This window comes from Sorex araneus, chromosome 2 (assembly GCF_027595985.1).
Source record: "Sorex araneus isolate mSorAra2 chromosome 2, mSorAra2.pri, whole genome shotgun sequence".
NCBI lineage: Eukaryota > Metazoa > Chordata > Mammalia > Eulipotyphla > Soricidae > Sorex > Sorex araneus.
This window is the reverse complement of record NC_073303.1, coordinates 140,536,510-140,564,344: the sequence shown is the minus strand read 5'-3', so window position 1 is coordinate 140,564,344 and position 27,835 is coordinate 140,536,510. Positions and strand designations below refer to the sequence as shown.

Genomic DNA, 27,835 nt, shown 5'->3' with positions numbered 1-27,835 from the left:
CAGAACTTGGGTATCGAGAGAAAGCCGACCAGAGAGCCTGAGAACATCCTTTAATGCGTAATCCCCCCACGAGAGGGGTTTTCACAGTCTGAGAGAGGGGTATTTACACAAGTCCTTCAATATTTAAAAAAATGTATACCATGACCTCTTGAAATTTATCCCAGGTATACAAGGTTTATCCCAGACATACAGGTATACAAGCCTGCTCAGATCAGAACTGGGCATCCTTCATCCAGACCCCTCATTTTCCAGTAGCTTGGCAGCCACACCCACAAACTGCCGCCCAGCATTGAGTAATCCCATCAATGGCCAAGATCCAGAGACTATAAAACAATACTCCTCATGGTGATTCAATAAAATTTAAAAAAAGGAAAAAACAATAAATAAAAATAAAGTCATAAAAATAATAATAGGGCTCCGGGAAGCACGAGGTCATGCCTAGGCTAGCCTACTTAGCCTAGTTCTGATAGCCTAGTTCTCCCCACTCAGAGAAGCTGGCAAGGTACTGAGAGCATCCTGCCTGCATAGCAGAGCCTGGGCAAGCTCTCTGTGGCATATTCGATATGCCAAATACAGTAACAATGATGGGTCTCATTCTCCTGACCCTGAAAGAGCCTCCAATGCAGCACCACTGGGAAGAATGAGTAAAGAGAGGCTGCTAAAATCTCAGGGCTAGGACGAATGGAGACATTACTGATGCCTGCTTGAGCAAATCAATGATGAACGGGATGACAGTGATACAGTGATAAAAGGTTGATTCAAGATCCAAATTTTTCTTACTGTAAGCCTGCATTTCATTGACTGATGAAAAGAAATCATAGGAGCTTTTCAGTAGGTAAATAAAAGTTGGAAAAATTCTACCATCTATATACAATAGTCTCTCTCTAGTAGGAATAAAACTTAAAAACATAAAAAGTACCTAGACAGTGAAACCAGAGAGACAGTACAGGGTATGGTGTTTGTTCTGCACGTACCCTACTCACTGGGTGTGATCCCTGGCACCACATGTGGTCCTCTAAGCACCACCAGAAATGACATCTGAGCACAGAGCAAGAAATAAGCCGGCCGAGATGTGATCCCGGGGGCCGCACGCATGTGCGGCCTCTCCGCAGCTGCACAAGCGTGAATCCAGACCCAGCAAAACCTCTTTCGGCGTGGGAACTCCTCGAAGAATGTCTCCAGCCTGAGAACTAAGCCTCGGCCCTATGCCCGCCCAGGAGGGGAAAGGTATTTCTCTCTCTCTCGCCTCTTTCTCTCCGGGGATGAAGGGTGTGGTGGCCGCCATATTAAGACGACCACAGATTGGGTTTTCAAGCCTGCAATTATCTAATATCTGGAAGAAATCTCCCTGGACTTCTTGTTAAAGTACAGAAATTCAAAACCGCGCGGCCGCGGTCTTCACAGTAGGTCTGAATCTAGTGGGGTACTCCTAACAACAATAGTGAGGTTTGTGTTGAAATATTGAATGTAACCAAAGTAAACAGAATGTAAAATGAAACTTATCAGTTACAAGGTAGGGGGTGGGGGGGCTGGATGGGGTGTACTGTGTGGGTTTTTTTTTTTTGGTGGTGGTATATGGGCACTGGTGAAGGGATGGTTGTTTCAGCATTGTATAACTGAGACCTAAGCCCGAAAGCATTGTAATCTTCCACACGGTGATTTAATAAAATAAAATTAAAAAAAAAAGAAATAAGCCTTTAACACCAATTTGTGTACCCTCCAAAACAACAAAGAAGCATCTTTTATAAACATATAACGTTCGTAATGGTAAAAGAATAATTTCCCCAATGTTGGGAACAAAGGAATAATATCAAACTCACTACTTTAACACAATATCCTAAGTCTTGATTATCATGAGGCAAAACAAAACAAAATTGTCCTTGTTCTTAGAGAACATTATTTCATGTGTAGAAAATCCCAAGAAAGCTACAAAAACATAATTTAAAACTGAAGAAAGTTCAGTATAGCTTGGTAACACAAAATTAACACAAAAATTCAATTAAATCTCCATTAACCACAAATAGTCATATATGCCATGACTATGATTTTTGCTTCAGACCACATATGCATATGCATCTAGTTTGAGTAAACACACTCTATGATGTTTTCATCATGATAAAATTTCCTGACACATTTCCACATATCCTTTTTGTTATATAAGCACGAATATATATGTATATATATATATGTGTACATATAAAACTTTAAAGGGATTTGCTTTTGCTTTTCTTCAAAAAAAATTAAATTCTCAGGTACAAATTGCACAAAATTTATACCTAACACGGGTTTTGTGACCTAAATCTCAGGTTCTCACAGAATCAGGGATGGGCGAACTCCCCCTATTCCCCCCGACTGCCTCTGGTGTTTCATGGTGCTTAATATAGTTCATTAACTGGCCATGATCCAGAGATTCATAAATAAATCTCGAAAGAGATCAACAAGCTGCAGAGATGCTTCGGGACTCCAAAATCACCATCCAGTTAAAATTTTAACTCCAATTATATCACCCCATTCAAAAATTTTAGAATTTCTGGAGCAACATCTCATAGCCTGCACCACTGATATACCAGGAGTAGCACTCCACATTGGCTGGGATACAATCTCAATTAAGAAAATATTAACATTTTCTTAATGTTACATCCTGTAACAACATGATAGTAATCTCGTATATAAGGGTTTAATGGCTCCGGGGTGAGATACAACAATCTTCACACACTTTCTTCTAAGGAAATTTTTTTTAATCATTTTTAGCAAATTATTTATAACAAGCAATACAAAATAAATTTTTTACAGCCTGCTATTGGGGCAGGCTCGAGCAGTGGTTGGGAAAATTGGAAATAATGATGGTGAGAAGGTGTAATGATACTGGAATTGATGTTGGAATACTGACTGTAATAAATGATTATAATATTCAATATTTTAAAAAATCATTGTGAACAACTTAATAAAGATAAAATACAATTAAAAAACAAAATTCATACCTAAAATTTATATGTAAAATTTATTTCTAAAATTAGATCTGCATCTTCCCAAATTACAAAATGCTACTGAAATAAATCAAGAAGACCTAAGTGGTAAGATATTTCATGTTCCTTGCTTGGAAGACTAATTATAGCAAATAATACACTCTTTCCAAATTACTCTATACAATTAGTGTGATTCCTATTAAAATAGCAAGATGTTTTGTAGAGATTGACCATCTAGTCAAAATTTCCTGGAAGAACACAAAACCCTGTGTAGCTAAGACAATCAAAAAATAACAGTGGGAGGAGCAAATTTTCCAGATGCTAAAAGTTATTAAATAGCTACAGTGGTCAGCATAATATTTGGTGCATGGGAAGATATAAAGATATGGTGGAACAGCTTAAGACTCAGAAAGAGATCCACACAACTATGGATAAATAACTGTTTTCAAAGGTGTAAAAAAAATTCACTGTAGGAAGGAATATCAATAATTTCCAACAAATGATACTGATAAATATATGACTATACTTTTATCTCAGAGAAATGGAAACTACTGTTCACATAAAAACCTGTACAAAATATGTTCATAGCAGCTTTATTTGTAATATCCCCAGATTGTAAAGAACTTAAAATACTCCATCTCCTTCTATGGGCAAATGGCAAAACAAACCACTACATCCATGGCTTGAAATACTATTCAGCAATAAAAATGAATGAACTACTGATACATGCAACAACCTAGATGTGTCATCACACTATGTTGAGTGGAAAAATCAAGTGCAGTATCACGTATGTGATTGAGTTCTTATGTAAGACAGACTGTTATAGAGATGGACAACAACATAACTTAGAAGTCGGGGCTTGAGAAGAAGGAAGGTGGCTGTGGTAGCACAAGGCAGGTGAAGACATGATAGACTGAATGTAACTAAATGAACTGGTGCCCATGCGTGCACAGCCCAGTGCAACACAATGGCTGATAAATTCTACTAGTTACAGAAGATGTAAATAAAGGGAAAGATTAGGGACAGGGTATGTGGGAAACTATATACTTTATTTTTTACCACTGCATGTTAATATAAAATTATTGCAAATAAATTAAAACACAGTAATGTCTGATATAAGTCAAAAGTTACTATCATGATAACTCTCTAAATTGAAACTTGAGCACATCAGTTCAGAAATAATGCTGTTTATCTACTCAATACCCATGCCAGGCACTATTCTAGGTGATAAGGGATTGAAAAAGCAATCACGTTGTTTTCATGAAAAAGGAAATGTAAAGATAGCTCAATGTAGGGGGTTGGAGTGATAGTACAGCAGGTAGGATGTTTGCCTTGCACGCGGCTGACACGGGTTCGATTCCCAGCATCCCATATAGTTGCCAGAACACTGCCAGGCGTAATTCCTGAGTGCAAAGCCAGGAGTAACCCCTGTGCATCGCCGGGTGTGACCCCCAAAGCAAAAAAAAAAAAATAGCTCAATGTATACAAAAGGGTCACAACACCTCAGTGTAAGTGTGCAAACTGGACTCAGATTTCTAATAGTAAGGCTTAATAATTTTTGGAATATGTGATCATTAAAATGATTAAATACTGTGATCAAAGGGAAATGTTCATAATGATATTAAGGCAAGCACCAAATATATAATCATATTTTCATTAGCATATGATAAAGACAACTTATTTTTATATGAATACATTTTATTGAATTTTAGATCATTAGAAAGATAAAGAATTGCAAGATAAATGCTTTCTAGACATCTGATAGTTTCTTTTGTGTCATAGTATTTTCGTTTTTCTTTATAAAAAAGTATAGACATTCATTTAAATTTTTACAAAGTCAAGAACCATCAAATGGAGAAAAATAAGTAACGCTAAAGTAAATTCAGCTTTTTGTCATATTGGTTAGGCTCTGCCCTTAGCCCTCTTCGAAAAAGAGCATATGAAGCAGCTGATGGTTTCTGTATATATAAATATATCTGCACATATATTTATATATATTTATATATGTGAAAGTCAGGAGGCTACTTGTCCTCCTGCAAGTATGACTGCAAGCGTGACTCTGCTTGCACGGAAAGAGGGCAAAACGCATAGTGTGAAGAGGGAGTGAGAGAACATCAGCAAAGAAAAGATTCTCTTATCAAATCTTCATTAGCATCATATCTTAAATAATTTACAACACGAATCTGGCAAGAAATCGGTTGTGTGTTGCTTAAAATGTGAATTATTCAGGCAAGACAGTCACCAGCACAAGTCCGGATCTACACAGCACACAATGGAGAGTCTGTAAAGTATCTGATAAAGGCCAGAGCCACCGTGTCAGGTTATTAAACACAAAGGGAGCCTCTTTACAGCGGTATAAAATGCATGTGGGCAAAATTGCAACCCTGAGCTGTGACAAATATAGGGCAGACCGCCTCATATGCATACCTGAAGATATCTGTCTCATCTCTTTTACAGAAATAATTGGGGGGAAACAAACCAAAACAAATATTCCTGTGGTCCCTGTAACAGCCTTACTACCCTCCACTTGTCAAACAAGGAGCGAGTTATCTACGGCTGTGGGAAAGGCATCAGAAGCTGCTCTCCATACAAGGAGCCTGGCCTGACAGGCCAGCCACCCCCACTGCCTTCCTGCTCCTGCGCTCCTGTCCCCCTGACTCTCGGGACAGGCCTCCTGCAGGGTCAGTGAGCAATCTCTGCAGAAGGGGGCTGACCACAGTCTTTTGTCCTTAGCCCAATGCCTCGCATACATATATTTTAATACAAAAGTTTTCTTTTAAAAGTATTTTCCTAGGAAATAATGAACAGTAATTGTCATGGACCGACAACAGGCCCTAGAAAAAGAGACAGGCAAGAGAGGCAGTCTGTCCATAAAGCAATATTCCAAATATGAAATTCATGGTTTGGGAAGATATAAGTATATAAAAATGAAAGGGCTTTTCAAAGAAGTTTCTCGCCCCCTTTCTTTTGAATTTTGTGTAAAAATGATACAAGAACCAGCCTTGTTATTGAGACAGTATTGACCATTATCCCAGTAAGCCCTCTACAGAGTGAATTGGAAAGGCAGAACAAATCATAGGGTTGCTCATTATTTTCCTAAAGACACCTATCTTTTTAAAATAATTTCATTATTTAAACTCCATCTGGCACTTTAGTCTTTTGGAAAGTTATTATTAAGTTAGGCATGTATTAAAGAGCAAGCCCATCGGACTAGTTTCAACTTTAAGGGCTATTCTGCTTTTCTATCTTTTATTCCCCCCCACCTTGGCTTGGCACATCTTTAAGATCCATCTTTGTGAACAGAATCCTGGAACATGGCAGTGGGGACACCGTTCTTTCATGGAATATTCACTGCACAAATCTTGGTGACCGGGAAAACTCACTGCCTCCTCCTCCGCTTTTTGCTATTCTTGTTATCCATGAAGTGTTCCTTTGGCAGCACTCCTCGATCCCACACTCCCCTGGGGTGGGGGGAGAATCCCATTGATTCTTCCCTACCCACAGTCTACACCAGAGACCCAGCCCGGCTCTGGGCTGGCACCATGACGGGCACAGCACCAATCCGCTCCAGGGCAGCCTGGCTGACCGTGTAAGTCTGTGCATGGGGGGGTCGAGGCTTCCGGGGGACTGAGCCGTTGCTCCTGGACACGACTTGTGGTGAGGACCCTCTGTTGGCCGAGACCACCAGAGTCTTTTGCGGCGCGGGGGCGAGATGATTCCCATTGGCATAGATGGATGGAACGGTGGCGGTGCCCGAGTGCAGAGAGAAGGACTGGCGCAAGTCGCTGAAGTGGTTGAATGACCCCATGTTCCTGTGGACTTTGGGATTACTGCTCCAGTATCGGCTGTTGTAGGTGTTGGAAGAGGTCAGCGTGTTGTTTTCGGAGGAGGATACCTCGGTGTGCAATGCTTTGGCAGAGGAGCATTTGGGTGGAAGGTCATCCTCTCTGCAAAGGAACAAAGGTCAAGCTGTCATTAGGCTTTCCTGTGGGGTGGGAACGCATTTGGGCTGCTCGGAGTTTACTCCTGGCTGGCGGGGGTGGCACATGCAGTGTCAGGCAGGTCAGCCATACGCAGACAAGCACCTTCCCTCTCTCCGGGCCCTGTCCTTAGGCTCTTCTTGGGGTTTATCCTACCCCCCTTCTATCCAGCACATCTTTTCTCATTGTGAAGGCAAATATGTCTAGGATATACAAATCCTTGGGACAGCTCAATGGTCATGAAAGCAAAGAAGGTCCTGGGGACCTCTGTTCTGACAAGCCCCTTCCCTTTGAGATATCACGTAAGAAAAATTCTCCCTCAGTTCTCAGTCACGAATAAAAAGGTAACATCTCTTAAAGATTATCTTCCAGTATGAATGAGGTATATGAGTATATAATGTGCACACATTTGTATATACACATATGTATGTATGTATATAAGCATACATGCATGTGTGTATATGAAAGTGTATATATACATTTTTGAAGTAATATATATGTATTTTGCTCCAAAAGTATATACAGGATTATTATTATCATTATTATTGTTATTATTATTATTATTTTGCTTAAAATAGTCCATAAAAAAATTCACTAAAAAAATTTCTCAAAGGAATTAGGAAGTCAAGCTCCAGGTGGGGGAAACTTCAAGACATGATTAGACTCTTCTATTAAAAAGATAAAACTTGGGCCAGAGCAATAGTACAGTGGGTAGGGTGTATACAAAAGCCTTGTATATAGCCAAGCTAGGTTTGATCGCTGGTACCTCATACGGTCCCCCAAACCCATCTCCAGGAGTGATCTCTGAGTGCAAAGGCAGGAGTAAGCCCTGAGCTCTACCAGGTATAGCCCAAAAACTGAAAAAGATAATATCTTGACTTTCTTAAAAACATGAATGCAACTTAAGGTGATTATACTAAGTTAATGAAATAAATCAGAAACAGAACAACAAAGATAGCAAGTTTTACTCACATATGGAGTATAAACTAACAAAGAAAATCAACAAAACACAATTAAAATAACAAACTCAGAAAAAATGTAGTGTTTGCTAGAGGAAACTGAGGAAGGAAGTGTACCAAGACTGGCAGGAGGCCTTGGGAATGACACTGGGGGAGTGTGGGATATACATATTTTGAGGTATGATGCTCTACTCCTGAAAGTTTGTAAATTAAGGGAAGTAGTATTGTAACTAGTGGAAGAATCAAAATTTTATTTAAAAAATTTATTGGAGCAGTCTTGATATTTTTTAGTTCAAAGTTTGAAAAATCATTGGTATGTACTGATAAAATATTTTCTTTGATCATCTTACACTGTGACATGTTATCTCCCTGTATTTACTTAAAACCACTGGAAATTAACAAGAAGTTAAGAGAAGTCATCATTTCATTAAATATGTTAACTAATTAATGTAACATGTTATTGAGTTTCAGGAAGTCTACTTGATGTTTTACATAAAAAACAATAAACAACTGAAGAATGCAAAAAGTTTATAATCACAGTGAGGTAGCTCTAGACTCGAGAACCTGAAGTCAACTTAGATGAGGAAGTGATTCTTGGAGTATTTCTGACTCTGATGGAGTAAAGAATTAATAAAAAGATGGATGAAAAGAGAAGGCACAGAGCAGAGCAGAGACTTGAGCAAAGCACAAGAAAACACAGAACACCTGGAACATAACATGACTATGATAGGGAACGTGGGAAGAGGTAAAGCAAGGCAAGCAAAGCAGACTGAGGCCCAAAGGCTGTGCACACCAAGTAGACAGGATTCCTGAATGCATTTCCAGTAAGGATGTGTCGTGAAGGAACTTGAACTGAGCCTCAACCCACAAACTGCCACAATAAACCTAAAGTTCTTATCACTTAAATTACATTTTGATATTGGTTTCTCAAGACATTTATTTTCTACACTGAGCTTTCCTTCACTCCAAGCCACAACGCTTTGGCCCATCAATGTACAAAGCTTATAGGCTCTGTGATATTCCTCTGCATATATATTTTCCTGTGTTACAGAGACCAGAGCAAATTATGTATTCTAAATGAACTTTCCTAGAGTGGCAGCACCTAACCCTGCCTATCCTGGAGCAGTGGGAGGGGTAGAAAAAATTCCTCACTTTTATCCTCACAGTTAGATGGGCACCAGCTGGGTTCTCCCTGCCTCTAATGATCCGGGAATGAAAACCGAACAGTTCTATAAAGGACTGAGTGATATCATATGATGGAAAACACCGTTAGCCTACCTTAACTATCTGGGAAATCACAGTATAAGGTTAGAAAAGAAAGCTTAGCTGCATAAATAAAAAAAGATATAGACATTGGCTATACAAAACAATCTGATACACATACCTTATTTCATTGGGAATTTCTTCCTCTTCCTCCTCTTTATTTTTGCTTCTCCAATAAAAGAATACTCCTAAAATTAGTGCAATGCAAAAAATGATAATAACTGCACCACTTCCAATGGCTCCAGCAATTAGTCCAAAGCTCTTGGGTTGGGCTGAAAAACATATTTAAGATGAGAGATAGCATACATATCCATGCAACCTTATAAACATAAATTTAAATAATTTTCTTAAAAGGTATAAAAATTGTCTAAATATTTGTATCCATATAAAGTCCAACCTCGTTTGACTTTCTGCATTTCCAGAGACAGGACTGATGCATGGCCAAATACACAAGTACTTACTGATAAGATAAATTAAAATTTTCACAGCAATTGGGGGCACATCTATAGGAGAGCAGACCAAACAGGGGGCCTGCCTAGCCTGCTGCAGCCCTCAGAACCCCTGACACTCAGGGAGATGACTTGTCACTTCCTTCCAGCAAGATCTCTCGCCCTTTTCCAACTGGAATGCAAATAACCCAGAATTTTCAACTAAAGACAAATTCTTGAAATTATACTAACGTTAAAATTCTGTAGTTATCTTTATGACCCATGTATTCCACTGTGCATAGACATAAGGGATCAGGTGAAACAACAAAATGGTCTTCAGGCAGCTGTAGATCATTACAAATGCCTATACTGTCTACTATTATAGCACTCAAAAATCAAATTTGATACTAGAGATCCTGAGGGGAAAAGAAATCTATTTTTCAATAAAAAACATAGCATATTACTGAGGCTGGAGGGTATATTAATGCAGTGATAAATCTTTTCCACAACTTAAAACAAAATATTATTTACTCTTCAGAAACTCTAAAGACAATTAACTCTTCAGTCCTTGGATTCACAAAAATCTTGGCAGAAATGTTCCAGAATGAACGCCCAAATTTTATATAGACTTACGGGAAATAACCTGGAGATCCAAAAGACAGGTGCTGGTTCCGATGGCATTAGAAGCCACACACTGGTACAGACCTGAAGACAGAGCACTAATGTTCCGGATGGTGACGGTTCCCTGCACCTGGTCTGTCCCAAAAAGAGTCATCAGTGAAGACAGAAGGAAAAAATAAAAAGCAACAAAAGTCTGTAGATGAAAACAGCTAAACTCTACAAGAACCTTTTTTTTTCTTTTTGGGTCACACCAGCGATGCACAGGGGCTACTCCTAGCCCATACACTCAGGAATTACTCCTGGAAGTCCTTGGGGGACTATATAGGATGTTGGGAATTGAACCCGGGTTGGCCACTTGCCAGGCAAATGCCCTACCCACTGTGCTATCGCTCCAACCCCTACAAGAATTTTTGAGAAAGTATTTGGCTTATTCAGAACTAAAATCGTGCATCACAGTACAGGCCTAGACCTATGAAGGATTATTCTAAATTAAGAGCAACCTTGAATCTCCTCTACATGCAGTCCTAAATGTTAGTAGCCTTCCCTGAAGAAAGTATGACGTTCATCTTTCCTAGACATTTTCTGATGAGTCACACCAAATGTTAATTCTAAGGAAATACAGCAACATAGTTCATCTTTATAACAATTTCCACCTCATCACTGCTGGGGAAAATATTGTGCTGTAGACTCTTATTCTATTTCCTTCCAACAGCTATTATAACTTTGTGTCAGTCCAGATCTTACACCACAGACTAAAGGAGCTACCTACAGTGAAGGCCTGGTCCTGGGAAGGGACAGGGAAGTAATAAAACCCAGAGATGGTGTGTCTCAGTATAGCACAGATTTTTTTTTTATTGAATCATCGTAAGATACAGCTACAAAGCTTTCATGTTTGAGTTTCAGTCACACAATGATCAAACACCCATCCTTCCACCAGTACACATTCTCTACCACCAATGTCCCCAGTATCCCCTGTGGAGAGCCTCCACTCCACGGGACCATGCTTCATAAACAACACCTGTTTCTTGTTAATTGCACCGTGCTTCGAAAACAACTCCTAATAAGGAAACAGGATGTCTTGCCACGCCCATAAGATGTAACTAACCTATCAGATGCAGACACGTGGGCGTAAGCAGGCAGCGAGAGGTATATAAGGGGGGAAGTCACCTAGCTAGTCGGTTCTCCCTCATGTGTCCCCCTTTCCTCCTTGTCCCCGTTCCTGATTTCTTCTCTAACGCATGAGAAAGTTCCTGAATAAATCGCAGCCAAAAGGATCTCCGAGTTGCGTGTTTCTTCGCTGGACGAAGCGGCGCGCGACAATCCCCACCATCCCAAACCTCCCTGTGCCTCTAGGCAGACAATTTACCCCATACTTTCTCTCTACTTTTGGACATTATAGTTTGCATTATAGATACTGAGAGGCTATCCTGTTTGGTCCTTTATCTACTTTCAGCATACGTCTCCTATCCCAAACAATCCATCCAACCATCATTGACTTAGTGACCCCTTCTCTAATCCAACTGCCTTCTCCTCCAGCTCATGAGGCAGGCTTCCAACCATGGAGCAATATTCCTGGCCCTTGTCTCTACTGTCCTTGGGTGTCAGTCTCATATTATGTTATTTTATATTCCACAAATGAGTTCAGTCATTCTATGTCTGTCCCTTTCTTCCTGACTCATTTCACTTGGCATGATACTCTCCATGACCACCACTTACAAGCAAATTTCATGACTTCATCTTTCCTGACAGCTGCATAGTATTCTATTATGCATATGTACCAAAGTTTCTCTAACCAATCGTCTCTTCTTGGGCACTCGAGTTGTTTCCAGATTCTGGCCATTGTGAACAGTGCTGCAATGAACATACAGGTGCAGAGCACAGATTTATACACATCTTTACTAAACTGCTGAGGAATCTTTGAGAAAAGGCCATTCCTTTAAGGACTGGGCTTATACTAACTGCCCACTTGTTCAGTCACTGGTTAAGAGCAGTGCAGAAATCTGGCCTGGGTGCAAAGCAGTGGTGGATCCCCAAGAAAGCAGTTGGAACTGTCAGTCAGTTGTTTCCACAGCAGGGGATCTGAGCAGAGTAGAAAGTCAAGGTTGCAAGACTGATATTTCCAAGGAAATTTCCAGTAGCCCACAGTTTAATAATCAGTATTAGCATGACATATTTATACCTTCTAAATAAATACAAGTTAAAAATACTTGTTACTCTTGCATGCCAAGTACTGCTTACATTATCTCAATCTTAACAACAACCTTGTGAAGTATTGTTAATCCCACTGAACATGAAGAGAAACTGAGGATTTCAATGGGCAGCAAGAGTACACAGCTAGTTACACAGAATTAGACCTGGATGGATGATGGTCTCACCTCTAAGCTCTGGGTTTCACAGTCTCTCTCAGGCAAAACATAATACATTCAGCCATCTCAACCACCCAAAATAACTGCAAGTCTAAGAGTAAATAGAAAAACCTCCAACTAACACATTTCTGGTACAACCTGGCCAACACTTGCAGCTATTTACATCCTGGACTGACTGACTTTTAAACAGCACTAAGATTTAGTTAGCATTTTCCTAATGGGCATCTCAAGTTCTACGGAGATCTATGGAAGCAGAGAAGAATGATGAGCAAAGCCAGCACAGATGTCACATGCATACACTTACTCATTTAACAAATATTTATTATGAAACCTTATGCATATTAGGTCATTTCTAAGGAGAGTGGTGACAAAATGAAGAAGAAAACCTCTGTCCCTTATATTAATGAGGTAAGTACCAACAATTTTGCAGTAAGTGGGGTAGGAGCACTACAAAACAGGGGGTTTGAAGGGGGTCCATAAGCACATAATGAGGATAAGCAAACTCTAAAGGGCTCCAGCCATTCCAGTGGACGTGGTGTAAGGACACTGCTACTCTGTAGGTGAGTCTAGTGTGGCAACATACATTTTGAAGAGGCACGAAAATGTGCCTTTTAAACACAGATCTACAAAAATGGTCTCAAAAGGGTGGAACCAAAGTACAGCGAGGAGGGAACTTTCTTTGTGAACAGCTGCCCTGGATTTGATTGCCAACTCTCTTCCAGTTCACCAAGAGTGATCCCTGAGCACACAGTCAGGAGTGAGCCTGAGCACTTCTAAGTATGGCCCTCAAATCAAAAACAAAAAAAAAATGCACTCTCAACAAACACACAGTAAAATTAACTTAAATATACAGGCCAGGGAACAGGGGTTTTATTTTTAGTCCATTTTTACATTTTTACTGAGAGCATTTAAAGAGTAAAACCCATGCTATCATCATTGTCATCATCATCATCATCATCACCATCATCATATCATCCCATTGATCGTTGATTTTCTCAAGTGGTCTCAGTAATGTCTCCATTCATCCTAGCCCTGAGATTTTAGAAGCCTCTCTTTACTCATTCTTCCCAATGGTGCTGCATTGGAGGCTCTTTCAGTGTCAGGCTCTTTCAGTGTCATGAGACCCATGCTATACAGACATCTTATTAAGCCATAATTGGATACTATGAATTTAGATGTCTGAATTATACTGTATACATTTGGTGGTACCTGGTTTGTATCTGTGTCTTATTTTCTGCTCCTTAAAAATAAGCTCTGGGGTTGTCAATATGGGACAGATTTCCAGTGAATTCAGATACTTGGGTAAGTTAGAGGAAGTTTAATTCTCCTGTTTTCTATTGTTTCCCGTCCCCTCATTAAATACCTTCCTATGTGCTTTCCAGTACCCTATTATCTATTATTGTAAGTGAGGGTACATACCCCATTTGCTGCAAATTCTCACTCACTGTTCTCATTAAGGGAACACATTCTCCACCACTGTAACCCAAACATGAAAGCTTATAACTATCTCACAGTGATTTAATTAAATAAAATTTAAAAAAAGATAAGGGAGCAAGTTTGTTTTATTCATTCTTATGTTATCTACAGAAATTACCCAGTTCACAGAAAGGTGATTAATAAAGGAGCCCCCTTAAGTGTCTTCTATATTTCACACCCACTGTTAGCTAAGAGCTTACACATTTCTCATTCATTTAATTTTTATGATGAATGCACATAATCCTATAATTCAAAGATGAAAAATCTCAGAGAAGCCATGTAGGTTGTCCAAGACCACAAACAATATAATATGAATCAGTATATAAAATCAGGCACATCCACATCCAAAGCTCATAATTACCACATATCTTCCTTTAAAACCACAAGATTCTATAGCATTCTCTAAAGGGCATTTCCTAGCTGTGAAATGATGCTATCCTTATTATTAAACTAAGCCATCTGCCTTAGCAACTTTAATATATACCCTAATGACATCATGCAAGAAAACCATAATCTCTGGGTAACTAAACCCACAATTCTACCCTCAGTACTGTTGCTGTCTTAGTAAGCCCTAAAATTCTAAGAATTTGATCAGCTTACATTGAACCAGTAATTTTGTTGACATTTCTATAGATATAATTTGAGAAATTTTGAACAAGTGATCTAAGCAGCATTCTGGCATGTAGAAAGAGGTAGAATTTAAGGATTCTTGCTTTAGAAAGTTATTTTTAAAAGGTGAAATCACTGTTCTTCCTTTTATCTCTTAGACATAGATACCACAGCTATATTTTTAATGAGATTGACATATTATTGCTATAGCTAACCAGGGAATGATACAGGCACTGTTATAAGGGAGGAGTATGAGAACACAAACCAGGCTGTTTACGCAGTCACGGAGAACCTGAGATGGAGCCTCTATCCAGCAAGCACCATACTATTTTAGCTACAAACTCATGGTCCGATTCCAAATGAGAAGGAAATAATTTACTTGCAAAGCTTATTTTGATAGTATGCAAGACACTGAATAAAATATACTATTTACAAACATTAATACCAGTATGTTTTTGCAAGAATGACTCATCCTTAGCAAGAGAGTCAGGAAGACACACCTAAGGTAACAGCTACAAGCAAGACCAATTGATTAGACAGTGATGCTTCAATCTTATTCCATATCCCAGAATGCTAATCCCAGAAATGTTTACTTCTGCATGTTCCTGTTTTCAATTTAATATCACTGTAGTAGTTTTAATCAGTGTCTTTTAATAGCTAAACTGTCTCAAAAGAGTCAGGTACTTAGTGCTCAGAAATTGTTCCCCATTCCCATTATGGAAGTCCCTACCTAGGGGTTCAGAGGATCTCCTCACTACCTTCCTCAGTAAGACTTGAAGTATTCCTCCTCTACATAATTCAGCTACTGTTCAGCTACAACAGAATCTGAGTCAACTCTGGCTCTTCTCTGCGTTCCAAAATCTAACCATGCGCAGTTTAAATTTTTCTTCATCTCTCTTGAATCCCATCCTTCACTTCATCTCTTCTGTAGCTCCATTACTAGAACCTCACCCTCTTCATTTCTTCATGGCACTCCAATGATCAAAACCTGCCACCTGCCACCTGGATGCTCATCTCTCACCCTGGGTGTTCAAGCTGTTCCTAAAATACACCCACCCCTGAATACTGTCTCTTGCTTTAGAAATTCTACAGACCACCAAGTCTCAAAGATTAAAAACTCCTTGAGTATTGAAATGCCTTATATAATGTATACCTTCTCTCTCACTCACTCAATCTCCACAAATCGTGGCAACTTTACATCTTTTTATTTTAAAATTTCAAACATAATTGCACAATTTGGAACGCATGCTTTCCACTACTGATAACGCCCCCTTACCTGCATAACGTCTACTTATTTAAGGTCCTTTATACTCAGGAATCTCTTTCCCTATAAACCTATTATTAAACTTATCAATGCTCAATTTAAGAGCATTATAAGTACGTTTAAAGAATTAACTATGTAGTACCATAATTATCCACTTATCTATCTCTACCATTATATAGCAAGCTTTAGAATGTTGATACATTTCTTGTATTATAATAAAAGGAGAATTCCTAGACCCCCCTTGACCCCAGTGTGTAGCGAGGAGAACGGAGAAGGAAAGAAATAAAGGGGTTGGAGGGAAAATGGGAAGTAATGGACAAATAGGCATCAGGGCTTCAGTTACACCAGTGATATGAGTGAGGGGTATAGTCATATATCCAAAACACAGACTGGGTGACTGGGAAGGGAAAGAGAAGTGGCAGTTCAAGGATGCTAATGTTATATACCTAAATGTTATATACCTAAAACTCAACTATCAATAACTTTGTAAATCACAGTTCTTTAATTTAAAGAAAGAAGGTAATACATTTCTGTATAGTTACTTTAGCCTACTTTCTCCAACATTCTATCCTGAAGTAGTTGTATGAAATAAAGGTTGTACTTGTAGGTTTATATAAACAAAGATTTATGTATAAAGAATGGATCAGTGCTGCAGTGGTAGTACAGCAGGGAGAGTACTTGCCTTACATGCAGCTAACTAGGTTTGATCCCTGGCATCACATACAGTCCCCTGAGTCAGCCAGCCAGCAGTAAGCCCTGAGAACAGATCCAGGAGTAAGCCCTGAGCACAACCAGGAGTTGTCCAAACAAAATAAATATTTGCAGTTAACACATCAGATAAAGATTTTATATCCAGGATATAAAGATCAATAAAAAGAAATTCAAAAGAAGTGGGAAGAAGAAATGAATAGACACAGATGGATAGCCAGTAGGAACATTAAAAAAATCTCAGCATCACTTATCATCAGAGAAATGCAAATCAAGACAACAATGAGATACCACCTTACACCAATGAAAATGACACATATCAAAAATAATAGGAACAATCTGTGTTGTCAGGGATGTGGTGAAAACGGAACTCTGATCCACTGCTGGTGTTGTCTGGTACAACCTCTGCGGAAAACAGTATGGAGAGTTTTCAGTAAACTTAGAATTGAACTGCAATATGATCCAGAAATACCACTTTAGGATATCTATCCCCAGGACATAAAAACACTCTCTCAAAAGGATGTTACACATCATTATTTATTGCTGTAGTCAGTACAACAGCTAAGGTATAAAATCAACCTGGATGTTCCATGACAGATGAATGGACTATAAAGAATCTGAAGAGCATGTGCCCTGCGTCAGAATGATAGCCTGAAATTATTCTGACAATGAAGAGGGACTAAGCTTTCTTACTAAGCAGGTGGGAGAAATCACTCGCGTGAACATTAGTAGGAGAAACCACACCCTGTGAACACCGTGTCAATACTCTGATAGGGAAGGGAAAGAGAAGTGGCAGTTCAAGGACGCTAATCAAGATTTATGAGGTTTCCAAGCATGAATGAATGCTGTTTATCAAGACAGCTGGGCAAACTTGGAATCTTCTCTCGGCACCTGTAATAAGTCTTCTCCCTTGTAATATGGATAATGCTGGACTACAGGGAAAAGACATATACACAGTTCCTTAGATGATTTCCATTCACAGTTATGAATAGAATCCAGCAGGTTCATTGGTCTGCGCACCACTTCCCTGAGTGCCCCTGCCCTGCGCCGCACTGCCCCACCACCAGCCTCACGATGGGACATCTGGGAACACCTGGCCAACCTAGCTACCGAGCCACTCGCTCTTCCCTGCAGGTTAGCCCATCTGTGCCCCTGGCAGGTCCGTGGGCCCTGAGACTAGCACCTGGGAGTGTCTGCGGGTGTGCCTCCACTGTAGGGAGTGTGGCCTCCACAGAACTAGGAGTGGCCTTGAGGGGCGGGGCGGGGGCGCTAACAGGCCACAGTTATATTTCCCCTCCCCAGCACTCTAGACTCACATCCCAACCTCCAACACCTAATCCTGTGCAAAACACCCTGGCTACCTCAAACACAATAGGACAATAGTTCACTGGCCTGCCTACTCCAATCTCATCAAAGGACCAGTGTACACAAGAAGCTATGCAAACCCAACATAAAAGAACACATCCTCCAAAGCTTCACTAGATGCCTATCTTAAGTCACAGAGAGAGGCCTGAGAGGAAGGACATATCCTAGAAGGGGAGAAAGGTGACCACCACCAACTGAGCCCATCCAGAACAATTTCCCGCAATAAGAGGGAACAGTGCTAGTGAACTGGACAGTTCCATCTCTATACAACCACAACATGAAGAAACAGTAAAGCAAATCTTTACTATAAGAAGAGGACAAAGAGTCCGGAAACCTCAACAGGGGTTACCCACAAATATGATCTCTCCGATAAAGATTCCGAGATGAAATGCTGAGGATGTTCAAGAACTCAAAGAAACAATGGAGCAGACATCCAGTAAATTAAAGAAGGACATTGAAAAAACAGTGGAACAGACAGCCAACAAAATATAGGAAGAAATGAGAGCAGAAATAAGAAAGCTACAATCAGAAGTGTCACTAATAAAAGTCTCACTAGATGAAATAAAAAACTCAGTGAGTGCCCTCAACAGTAGAATGACTACAGTGGAAGACAAAATCAGTGAGCTGGAAGATGAGTGGCAGGAAGCCTAAAGGCAAAAACAAACAATGGGAAAAGACCTCGATAATAGCGCTAAGGAGAATCAGGAACCTAGGAGATGATTCCAAGAGGAACAACATTAGAATCATCAGAACACCAGAAGTACAGGGAGGCAAGCCCAATGAAAAAGCCACAGTTAAAGAAATCATTGCTGAGCGGCCACCGGGACTTGGGACCCTTGCCGCCGCCACTTCCCGCGTCCCACCGCCCCGGCTTTCCCGTCCGCCCGGCTCCCTCCAACCCGGCCTTTTCCCAGGTAATCAGGAGACTCCCAGCCACGCCTCCCGAGTGCACCCCTGGTTCCCACGCGGCCGCCGGGACTTGGGACCCTTGCTGCCGCCACTTCCCGCGTCCCACCGCCCCGGCTTTCCTGGGACCATTGTCCCAGGAGCCCCTGCTAGGAAGAAACGGGGGCGTGGCCTGAAAGGGGCGTGGTCTAAAAAGGGGCGTGGCCTCCTGCCAGAGCGGCGGCCGCTCATGCGGCCGCAGACATTATTTCCTACCTTAGCATATTAGGTATGGTCTTCTTGCTTTGAAAATCGGTTTAACACATCTCATACACTTATGCGAACTAGCCTATTAGCTCTAAGTTTAGAAAAATTATCAGTGAATAAGAGAAGCTTAGCAAAGCTTTTGTAAAGACAACTTAGCCTTAAGTCTTCATTAAAGCCCCAACATCAATCAGAAAGAAAAGGCTGAGTGTAAGGAAGACTTCTAGAATAGGAATAAAGCTGCCATCAGAAATAGCACAAACAGAGCCCCTCCTTCTCTCAGCAAGAGGTAGGAGGAATAAACACCTACATAGTTCCAATCCTATACTTCCATAACAATATGAACAAGCAGCGAAAATCCCCTCCAGGAAGAGAGGGAGAAGAAAAGATACTAGAAACCTCAAAAGAGGCTCCCAACATCTACGACCTCTCAGATAAACAATTCAGAGAGGAAATATGGAGGAGAGTCGACCTACTCCAAGCAAATATGGAACAGACATCCAATAAATTAAGGGAGGAGATGAATGAAGCGCTGGAACGGTCTACCAAGAAAATACAGGAAGAAATGAGAGCAGAAATGAGAGCAGAAATTTCAAACCTTCGAACGGAAGTCTCACAAATAAAGGAATCGGTAGATGAAATAAAAATCTCACTAGATGCTCTCAACAGTAGAATGACTACAGCCGAAGACAGAATCAGTGATCTGGAAGATGAGCTGCAGAAAGCTTATAGACAACAACAAATCATGGTCAAAGACCTCAAAATGGCTATAGAGCGAATCAGAGCCCTGGGGGATGACTTCAAGAGGAACAACATAAGAATCATTGGAGTACCAGAACCGCAGGGAAGCAACCCCAATGAAAAAAACACAGTCAAAGATATCATTGCTAAGAAATTCCCAGAGCTGGAGAAGGCAGGCATCCAGATACAAGGAGTCCGAAGAGTACCGGCAAAAAGAGACCCAAATAAAAAGACCCCAAGGCATATCATAGTCAGAATGACGGATACCATGGATAGAGACGCAATTCTGCAAGCAGCAAGGTCAAGGAAGGAAATCACATACAAAGGAGCACCCCTCAGATTTACGGCCGATCTGTCAGAAGAAACCCTCCGAGCCCGAAGACAATGGTGGGACATAGTGAAAAAACTCAACGAAATGAATGCCTCACCAAGAATACTTTATCCGGCTAAACTCTCACTCAAACTCGAAGGAACTATACACTACTTCTCGGATAAACAACAGCTCAGGTCCTTCATAGACTCAAAACCAATCTTGAAAGAAGGTCTAAAGGGGCTACTGTAAGACAAGGAGGAGCCCCATAAGAACAACAAATCCCACAGAAAGATGACACAAAACCACATCACAATAATCTCTCTCAATGTCAATGGCCTAAATGCACCTATCAAGAGACACAGAGTGGCTAAATGGATCCGGAAATTAAACCCAACATTCTGTTGCCTGCAAGAAACACACCTGAACAAACAGAGTAAACATAGACTCAAAGTCAAAGGATGGAAAACAATCCTCCAAGCAAACAACCCCCTTAAAAAAGCTGGAGTGGCCATCCTGGTATCAGACAACATAGATTTTAGGATGAAAAAGATCAAAAGGGACAGCAAAGGTCATTTTCTGTTTATCAAGGGATATGTACAACAGGAAGAAATCACACTCTTAAACGTATATGCTCCTAACGAACGACCGGCTAAATATTTAAAACAACTCCTAACAGACTTCAAAGAGGACATCACTAACAGCACAATTGTAGTCGGAGACTTCAATACGGCCTTATCGCCTCTAGATAGATCCACAAGAACAAAACTCAACAAGGAAACACTGACTCTGAAAGAAGAAATTGAAGAGAGAGGCCTAATAGACCTATACAGGGCCTTACACACCAAAAAGAAAGAATACACATTCTTTTCCAGTGCACACGGAACATTTTCTAAAATAGACCATGTACTGGGTCCCAGAACATACCTCAATAGAATCGGAAAAATAGAAATTGTATCAACCATTTTTTCAGACCACGATGCGCTGAAGATAGAAGCTAACCACTCACAAACACGGAAAATCAAATCAAACACCTGGAAACTAAACAATTCAATGTTGAACAATGAGTGGGTCAGGAAGGAAATCAAGGAAGAAATCAAAAGATACTTAGAAACTAATGAGAATGAAGACACGAGCTACCAAAACCTATGGGACGCAGCTAAAGCCGTGTTAAGGGGAAAATTTATAGCTCTCCAAGCATTCCTCAGGAAGGAAGGAAGGACCCACATAGATAGCTTGACTTCACGACTCAAGACCTTAGAAAAGGACCAGAAAAAGGACTCCAAACCAGACCGAAGGAAAGAAATAATAAAAATTAGAGCAGAAATTAATGACATCGAAACCAAAAAAACAATCCGAAAGATCAATGAAACAAAGAGTTGGTTCTTTGAGAAAATAAATAAGATTGATAAACCGCTAGCAAGACTCACAAAGAAAGAGAGAAAACTCTAATAAATCGAATCAGAAATGAAAAGGGGGACATCATAACAGAAACCAGTGAGATTCAAAAGATCATTAGAGACTACTTTGAAGGTCTTTACGCTACAAAAAAGGAGAACCTAAAAGAAATGGATGGATTCCTTGATTCCTACAATCTCCCAACACTGAAGAAAGAAGACCTGGAATACCTGAATAGACCCATCAATGTTAAGGAAATTGAAACTGTAATCAAAAACCTCCCCAAAAACAAAAGCCCAGGCCCAGATGGTTTCACTGGCGAATTCTTCCAAACATTTAAAGAAGACCTATTGCCTGTTTTCCTCAAACTTTTCCAGGAAATTGAAAAAACAGGAACTCTCCCAAACAGTTTCTATGAAGCACATATCTCCCTAATACCAAAAGCAAACAAAGACACCACTAAGAAAGAAAATTACAGACCAATTTCCCTGATGAACACCAATGCGAAGATCCTCAACAAAATACTAGCAAATAGGATCCAACAACTCATCAAAAAGATCATACATCACGACCAAGTGGGATTCATCCCAGGGATGCAAGGATGGTTTAACATTCGGAAATCAATCAACATAATCCAGCATATCAACAAAAGTAAAGACAAAAACCATATGATCATATCAATAGATGCAGAGAAAGCATTTGACAAGATCCAACATCCTTTCATGATGAAAACCCTTGCCAAAATGGGGTTTGGAGGAACTTTCCTCAAGATAGTCGAAGCCATCTATCACAAGCCTACGGCAAGCATTATCCTCAACGGGGAAAAACTAAGGGCCTTTCCTCTGAGATCGGGCACAAGACAAGGATGCCCACTCTCACCACTCCTCTTCAATATAGTACTGGAAGTACTTGCGATAGCTATTAGACAAGAAAAATAGATTAAGGGCATCCAGATAGGAAAGGAAGAAATCAAACTCTCACTATTTGCAGACGACATGATACTATATCTAGAGAAGCCTAAAATCTCTACTAAGAAACTCTTAGAAACAATAGACTTATACAGTAAAGTTGCAGGCTACAAAATCAATACCCAAAAATCCATGGCCTTCATATATGCAAACAATGAGGCAGAGGAAAGGGACATGAAAAAAGCAATCCCATTCACAATTGTGCCCCAGAAAATCAAGTACCTCGGAATCAGCTTAACCAAGGAAGTAAAAGACCTTTACAAAGAAAACTACAAAACGCTACTCCATGAAATCAAAGAGGACATGAGGAAATGGAAACATATACCCTGCTCGTGGATAGGGAGAATCAATGTTGTCAAAATGGCAATACTCCCTAAAGCATTATACAGATTCAATGCGATCCCAATATGTATACCCATGACATTCTTCAAAGAAATGGATCAAGCAATCCTAAAATTCATATGGAATAACAAACGTCCAAGGATAGCTAAAACAATTCTTGGGAAAAAGATGATGGGAGGCATCACCCTCCCCAGCCTCAATCTTTACTACAAAGCAGTAACAATTAAAACAGCATGGTACTGGAACAAAGGCAGAGCCGTAGACCAATGGAACAGGGTGGAATATCCCTACACACAACCCCAAATGTATGATCATCTAATCTTTGATAAGGGAGCAAGAGATGTGAAGTGGAGCAAGGAAAGCCTCTTTAACAAATGGTGCTGGCAAAACTGGACAACCACATGCAAAAAAATGGGTTTAGACCTTGACCTGACACCATGCACAAAAGTCAGATCAAAATGGATTAAAGACCTCAACATTAGACCACAAACCATAAGGTACATTGAAGACAAGGTCGGCAAAACCCTCCACGATATTGAAGATAAAGGTATCTTCAAACGTGACACGGAACTAAGCAATCTAGTAAAAACAGAGATCAACAAATGGGACTACATTAAACTAAAAAGCTTCTGCACCGCAAGATATACAGTGACCAGAATACAAAGACTATCCACAGAATGGGAAAGGATATTTACACAATACCCATCAGATAAGGGGTTGATATCAATGGTATATAAAGCACTGGTTGAACTCTACAAAAAGAAAACATCCAACCCCATCAAAAAATGGGGCGAAGAAATGAACAGAAACTTTACCAAGGAAGAAATACGAATGGCCAAAAGGCACATGAAAAAGTGCTCTGCATCACTAATCATCAGAGAGATGCAGATCAAAACAACCATGAGATACCACCTCACACCACAGAGACTGGCACACATCCAAAAGAACAAAAGCAACCGCTGTTGGAGAGGATGTGGGGAGAAAGGAACCCTTCTACACTGCTGGTGGGAATGCCGGCTAGTTCAGCCCTTTTGGAAAACAGTATGGACGATTCTCAGAAAACTAGAGGTTGAGCTCCCATTTGACCCAGCAATACCACTGCTGGGAATATATCCCAGAGAGGCAAAAAAGTACAATCGAAACAACATCTGCACATGTATGTTCATCGCAGCACTGTTTACAATAGCCAGAATCTGGAAAAAACCCGAATGCCCCAAAACGGATGACTGGTTGAGGAAACTTTGGTACATCTATACAATGGAATACTATGCAGCTGTTAGAAAAAAGGAAGTCAAGAATTTTGTAGTTAAGTGGATGGGCATGAAAAGTTTCATGCTGAGTGAAATGAGTCAGAAAGAGAGAGACAGACATAGAAAGACTGCACTCATCTATGGTATATAGAATATCAGAGTGGGAGACTAATACCCAAGAACTGTAGAAATAAGTACCAGGAGGTTGACCTCATGGCTTCGAGGCTGGCCTCACGTTCCGGGGAAAGGGCAACTCAGAGAAGCGATCACCAACTACATTGTAGTTGAAGGCCATGTGGGGGAAGGGAGTTGCGGGCTGAATGAGGGCTAGAGACTGAGCACAGCGGCCACTGAACACCTTTATTGCAAACCACAACAGCTAATTAGAGAGAGAGAACAGAAGGGAATGCCCTGCCACAGTGGCAGGGTGGGGTTTGGGGGAGATGGGATTGGGGAGGGTGGGAGGGACGCCGGGTTTACGGGTGGTGGAGAATGGGCACTGGTGAAGGGATGGGTTCCCGAACTTTGTATGAGGGAAGTATAAGCACAAAAGTGTATAAATCTGTAACTGTACCCTCACGGTGATTCTCTAATTAAAAATAAATAAATTATAAAAAAAAAAGAATTCATTGCTGAAAAGTTCACAGTTATCTTTAAGCAAAAAAAGAAGTTCATTACCTCTCTTCACTATATGAAATTATGGAAGGATGAGTTCAACAGAGAATTTCTCAAGAATCATGAAGAAAAGTGCATAATTCAAAAAGAGTACTGAAATAATAAGTAGAAGATATAGAATGAGGTGAGGTAAAGAAAAACTTCAGTAAATAAAAATACAATACTACAAATAATCTAGCACTTGTAACTAGACATAACTAATTTATAGTTATAATGTTACTAATTTCAGTCTTATTCCATTTCAGTCATATATTCTCTGCTACTTACTAAAAACAAGTCCCAGGGTTTCATGGGGTCACCCCTCAGCCTCCAATTCTCTCCAGTCCCTATAGTCACATGTATTATTTCTTTGTCTTTAAAATCTGTGCTAGAGTGTTATGCACTCTTACTCTAAGCATTCTTTCTAAAAACTGCAGCACCTGATGCCCAAACTAATCCATTTTGGCCCGATCTATTTTTCTTCCACCAAACTTTTTTCATTTTCTTCCACCAAAGGCCTTTTAATAAATGATACAATCTACTGAATCATTATGTTCAATCTCTACTTACTAGAATGTAAGCTCTACTGCAGAAAGAATTTTTGTCAGTTCACTGATGTATTTCTAGCATACAGGTAATCTTTCATGCAAATGGTAGATTCCCAACTACTATTTGGAGAATTAATGAAGAAATGAAAAACTAAAATTAATACAAGGATCAAAGAGATGATAAATAAAACAAAAGTTGAGTTCAGCATATTTTTAAATGACATAAAACTCTAAGAAACAATTTCAAATAAAATGAGGGGAATATAGGTAGTTTTAAAATTTGTAATACTAATGATGTTATGAACACTAAAATGAACATTAAAATGTATTTAGTATTTAGGGATTCCAGATACTATTTCAAGTTTTCACTGAATCTTTATTCTACCACTGAAAAGGTGGGGGCTGTTATTATTACTTATAGTTTAGATACAAGAAAACTTAAAGCACAAATCACAGAGTCAGAAATTCTGGATCCAGGATTCCAAAACACGTCCTGCGATTCCAGAATCTGCCATCCTAAAAATGTTCTTCTATTTTCACAGAGGCAATACTACAAACAAATGGATGCAGTATATATAAACTCAGAGACTAAGTACTAAAAGAAACAATATTAAAGAAGGAACTCACATACAATGGAAACCCCATAAGATTCACAGCAGATATATTAAATGAGACTCTGTGGGTCATAAGGGACCGAGGGGGTGGAGTTTACTAGTATAAATAAATAAACAGGAGAGAATGCCGAGCCACTGATTGTCTAGATTGTCTAGACAGATGGTGATCTTCTGGCTGAGAATTCTGAGACCTTCTCCAAATGGGGAATGACAGGTTTCCCTCTCTACTAGATGGCCCAGAAGCCCCCACCCATACCAGAGCTCCACAACTAGACTTGACCAGGCCACCAAATCTTTTCAGCTTCACAGCTTCTACAGTGCACAACCTCCAAATTTCATAGTACTGACATCCAGTAGGAGTACAGTTCAGTTAATCCTCAGACTAGAACTTCAGTAACATCACTGTGAGATAAAACAATTATCACAAATCTACTTTTATTGGGTTTTTGTTTTGGTAATTTCATTTGCAATTTTTTGGTAAGAAGCATTATGAAGTAAATTTCTTTGTGCCTGCTAAGGGGAAGGCTTGGTGGATGGGTGGGAAATCATGGAAGTTGGTGGAGGGAAGGTAATACTGCTAGGAGACTGGTAGAAGACTGGTATTGGGACGCTGAACACCTGAAACAACTGTATCATGAACAACATTATAAATCACGGCATTTAAATAAATTTTAAAATTGTACTTATAGAAAAGCTGAATGATCACCCTTCATCCCAGGTATAAAAAGGAGATGGAAAGACGAGTGGAGGGTAGGGGAAGAGACATATGAGAAGCAAAAAGGGGTCAAGAGTTGGTATATGTTGTGGGTGTTAAGGAATGACAGAGCTGAACAAACCACAGAGTAAAAAACACTGAAATCATGAGATCCAAACTTTAATAACCAAATTTCACAATAGTCAAAATCTGAAAACAACCCAAGTTACCAAGAACAGATGACCAGATATAGAAACTACGTACATCTACACAATGGAATACTGTTCCATTATAAGGAAAGATGAAATCACACAATCTGCCGCTATGTAGATGGGGTATCACACAGACAGACGTTAGCCGAAGAGGAGGGACAGACAGAGAATAATCTCTCCCATATAAGAGCTATAAAAAAACATAGTCAGTAAAAATAACAAATACCGAGAGACAACAGAAACCGAGAACTGATCTTCAATAAGTTTATCAGAGCAGGGTAGATGGGGAAGAATACAGAAAGCAGGGGTGGGGGACACTGAACAACAGTGGAGGGGAAGGACAGTCTGGTGAAAGGTGTGGTGCTGAAATGTTTATGTATGAAACCTTATCAGTAGCAATACTGTAAATCGCCTAAAATTAAAGAATAACACAGTAAAGCAGAGTTGAAAGACCAACTCTACAAAGGCATCAGATAAGCGTCATCTTATTTATATTGTTTCAGAGAACAGAAAAAGAGGAAAGCTCCCCAACTCATTTTATGGGCCATCATGTCATCTGATATTAAAACAACTAGAACAGAAGACAGAAAAAGATTTAAAAGTCATTCTGACTTATGATCATAGATACAAAAATTCTATTAGACTGTTAGCATACCAAATAAAGCAATTCATCAAAAAATAATCACAATTAAATAATCTTCACTCTAGAAATGTAAGCATATGTAACGTTAGAAAAATCCATTCATGTAATCAACAGATTGTAATGTAAATCACTTGTTAACATTTGGGGTTGAATAATTCTTTGATGTGTGGCCATCCTGTGCTTTATAGGCAGTCTCACAGATTCTTGCCCTCTACCCACTGCCAGAACACCATAGTATCAACTGTGACAGCCAAAAATATCTTCAGATGTTGCTAAATGAAACTTTCAACAGTTGATAATCAGTGTC

General features: G+C 39.8%; 1 protein-coding gene across 3 annotated transcripts in view; it reads right to left on the bottom strand.

The window, feature by feature from the left end:
- Positions 1 to 6,221: 6,221 nt before the first annotated feature.
- Positions 6,222 to 27,835, bottom strand: part of IGSF11 (immunoglobulin superfamily member 11) — a 169,894-nt gene continuing 148,280 nt past the window's right edge. For all 3 annotated transcript variants that reach the window (XM_055128439.1, XM_055128440.1, XM_055128441.1), the window contains 3 exons: positions 10,230 to 10,352; positions 9,290 to 9,440; positions 6,222 to 6,913 (listed from right to left, as the gene is read on the bottom strand). In XM_055128439.1, the coding sequence (XP_054984414.1) occupies positions 6,472 to 6,913; positions 9,290 to 9,440; positions 10,230 to 10,352 (716 nt within the window). In that variant the 3' untranslated portion in view covers positions 6,222 to 6,471. The remainder of the gene's footprint in view (positions 6,914 to 9,289; positions 9,441 to 10,229; positions 10,353 to 27,835) is intronic.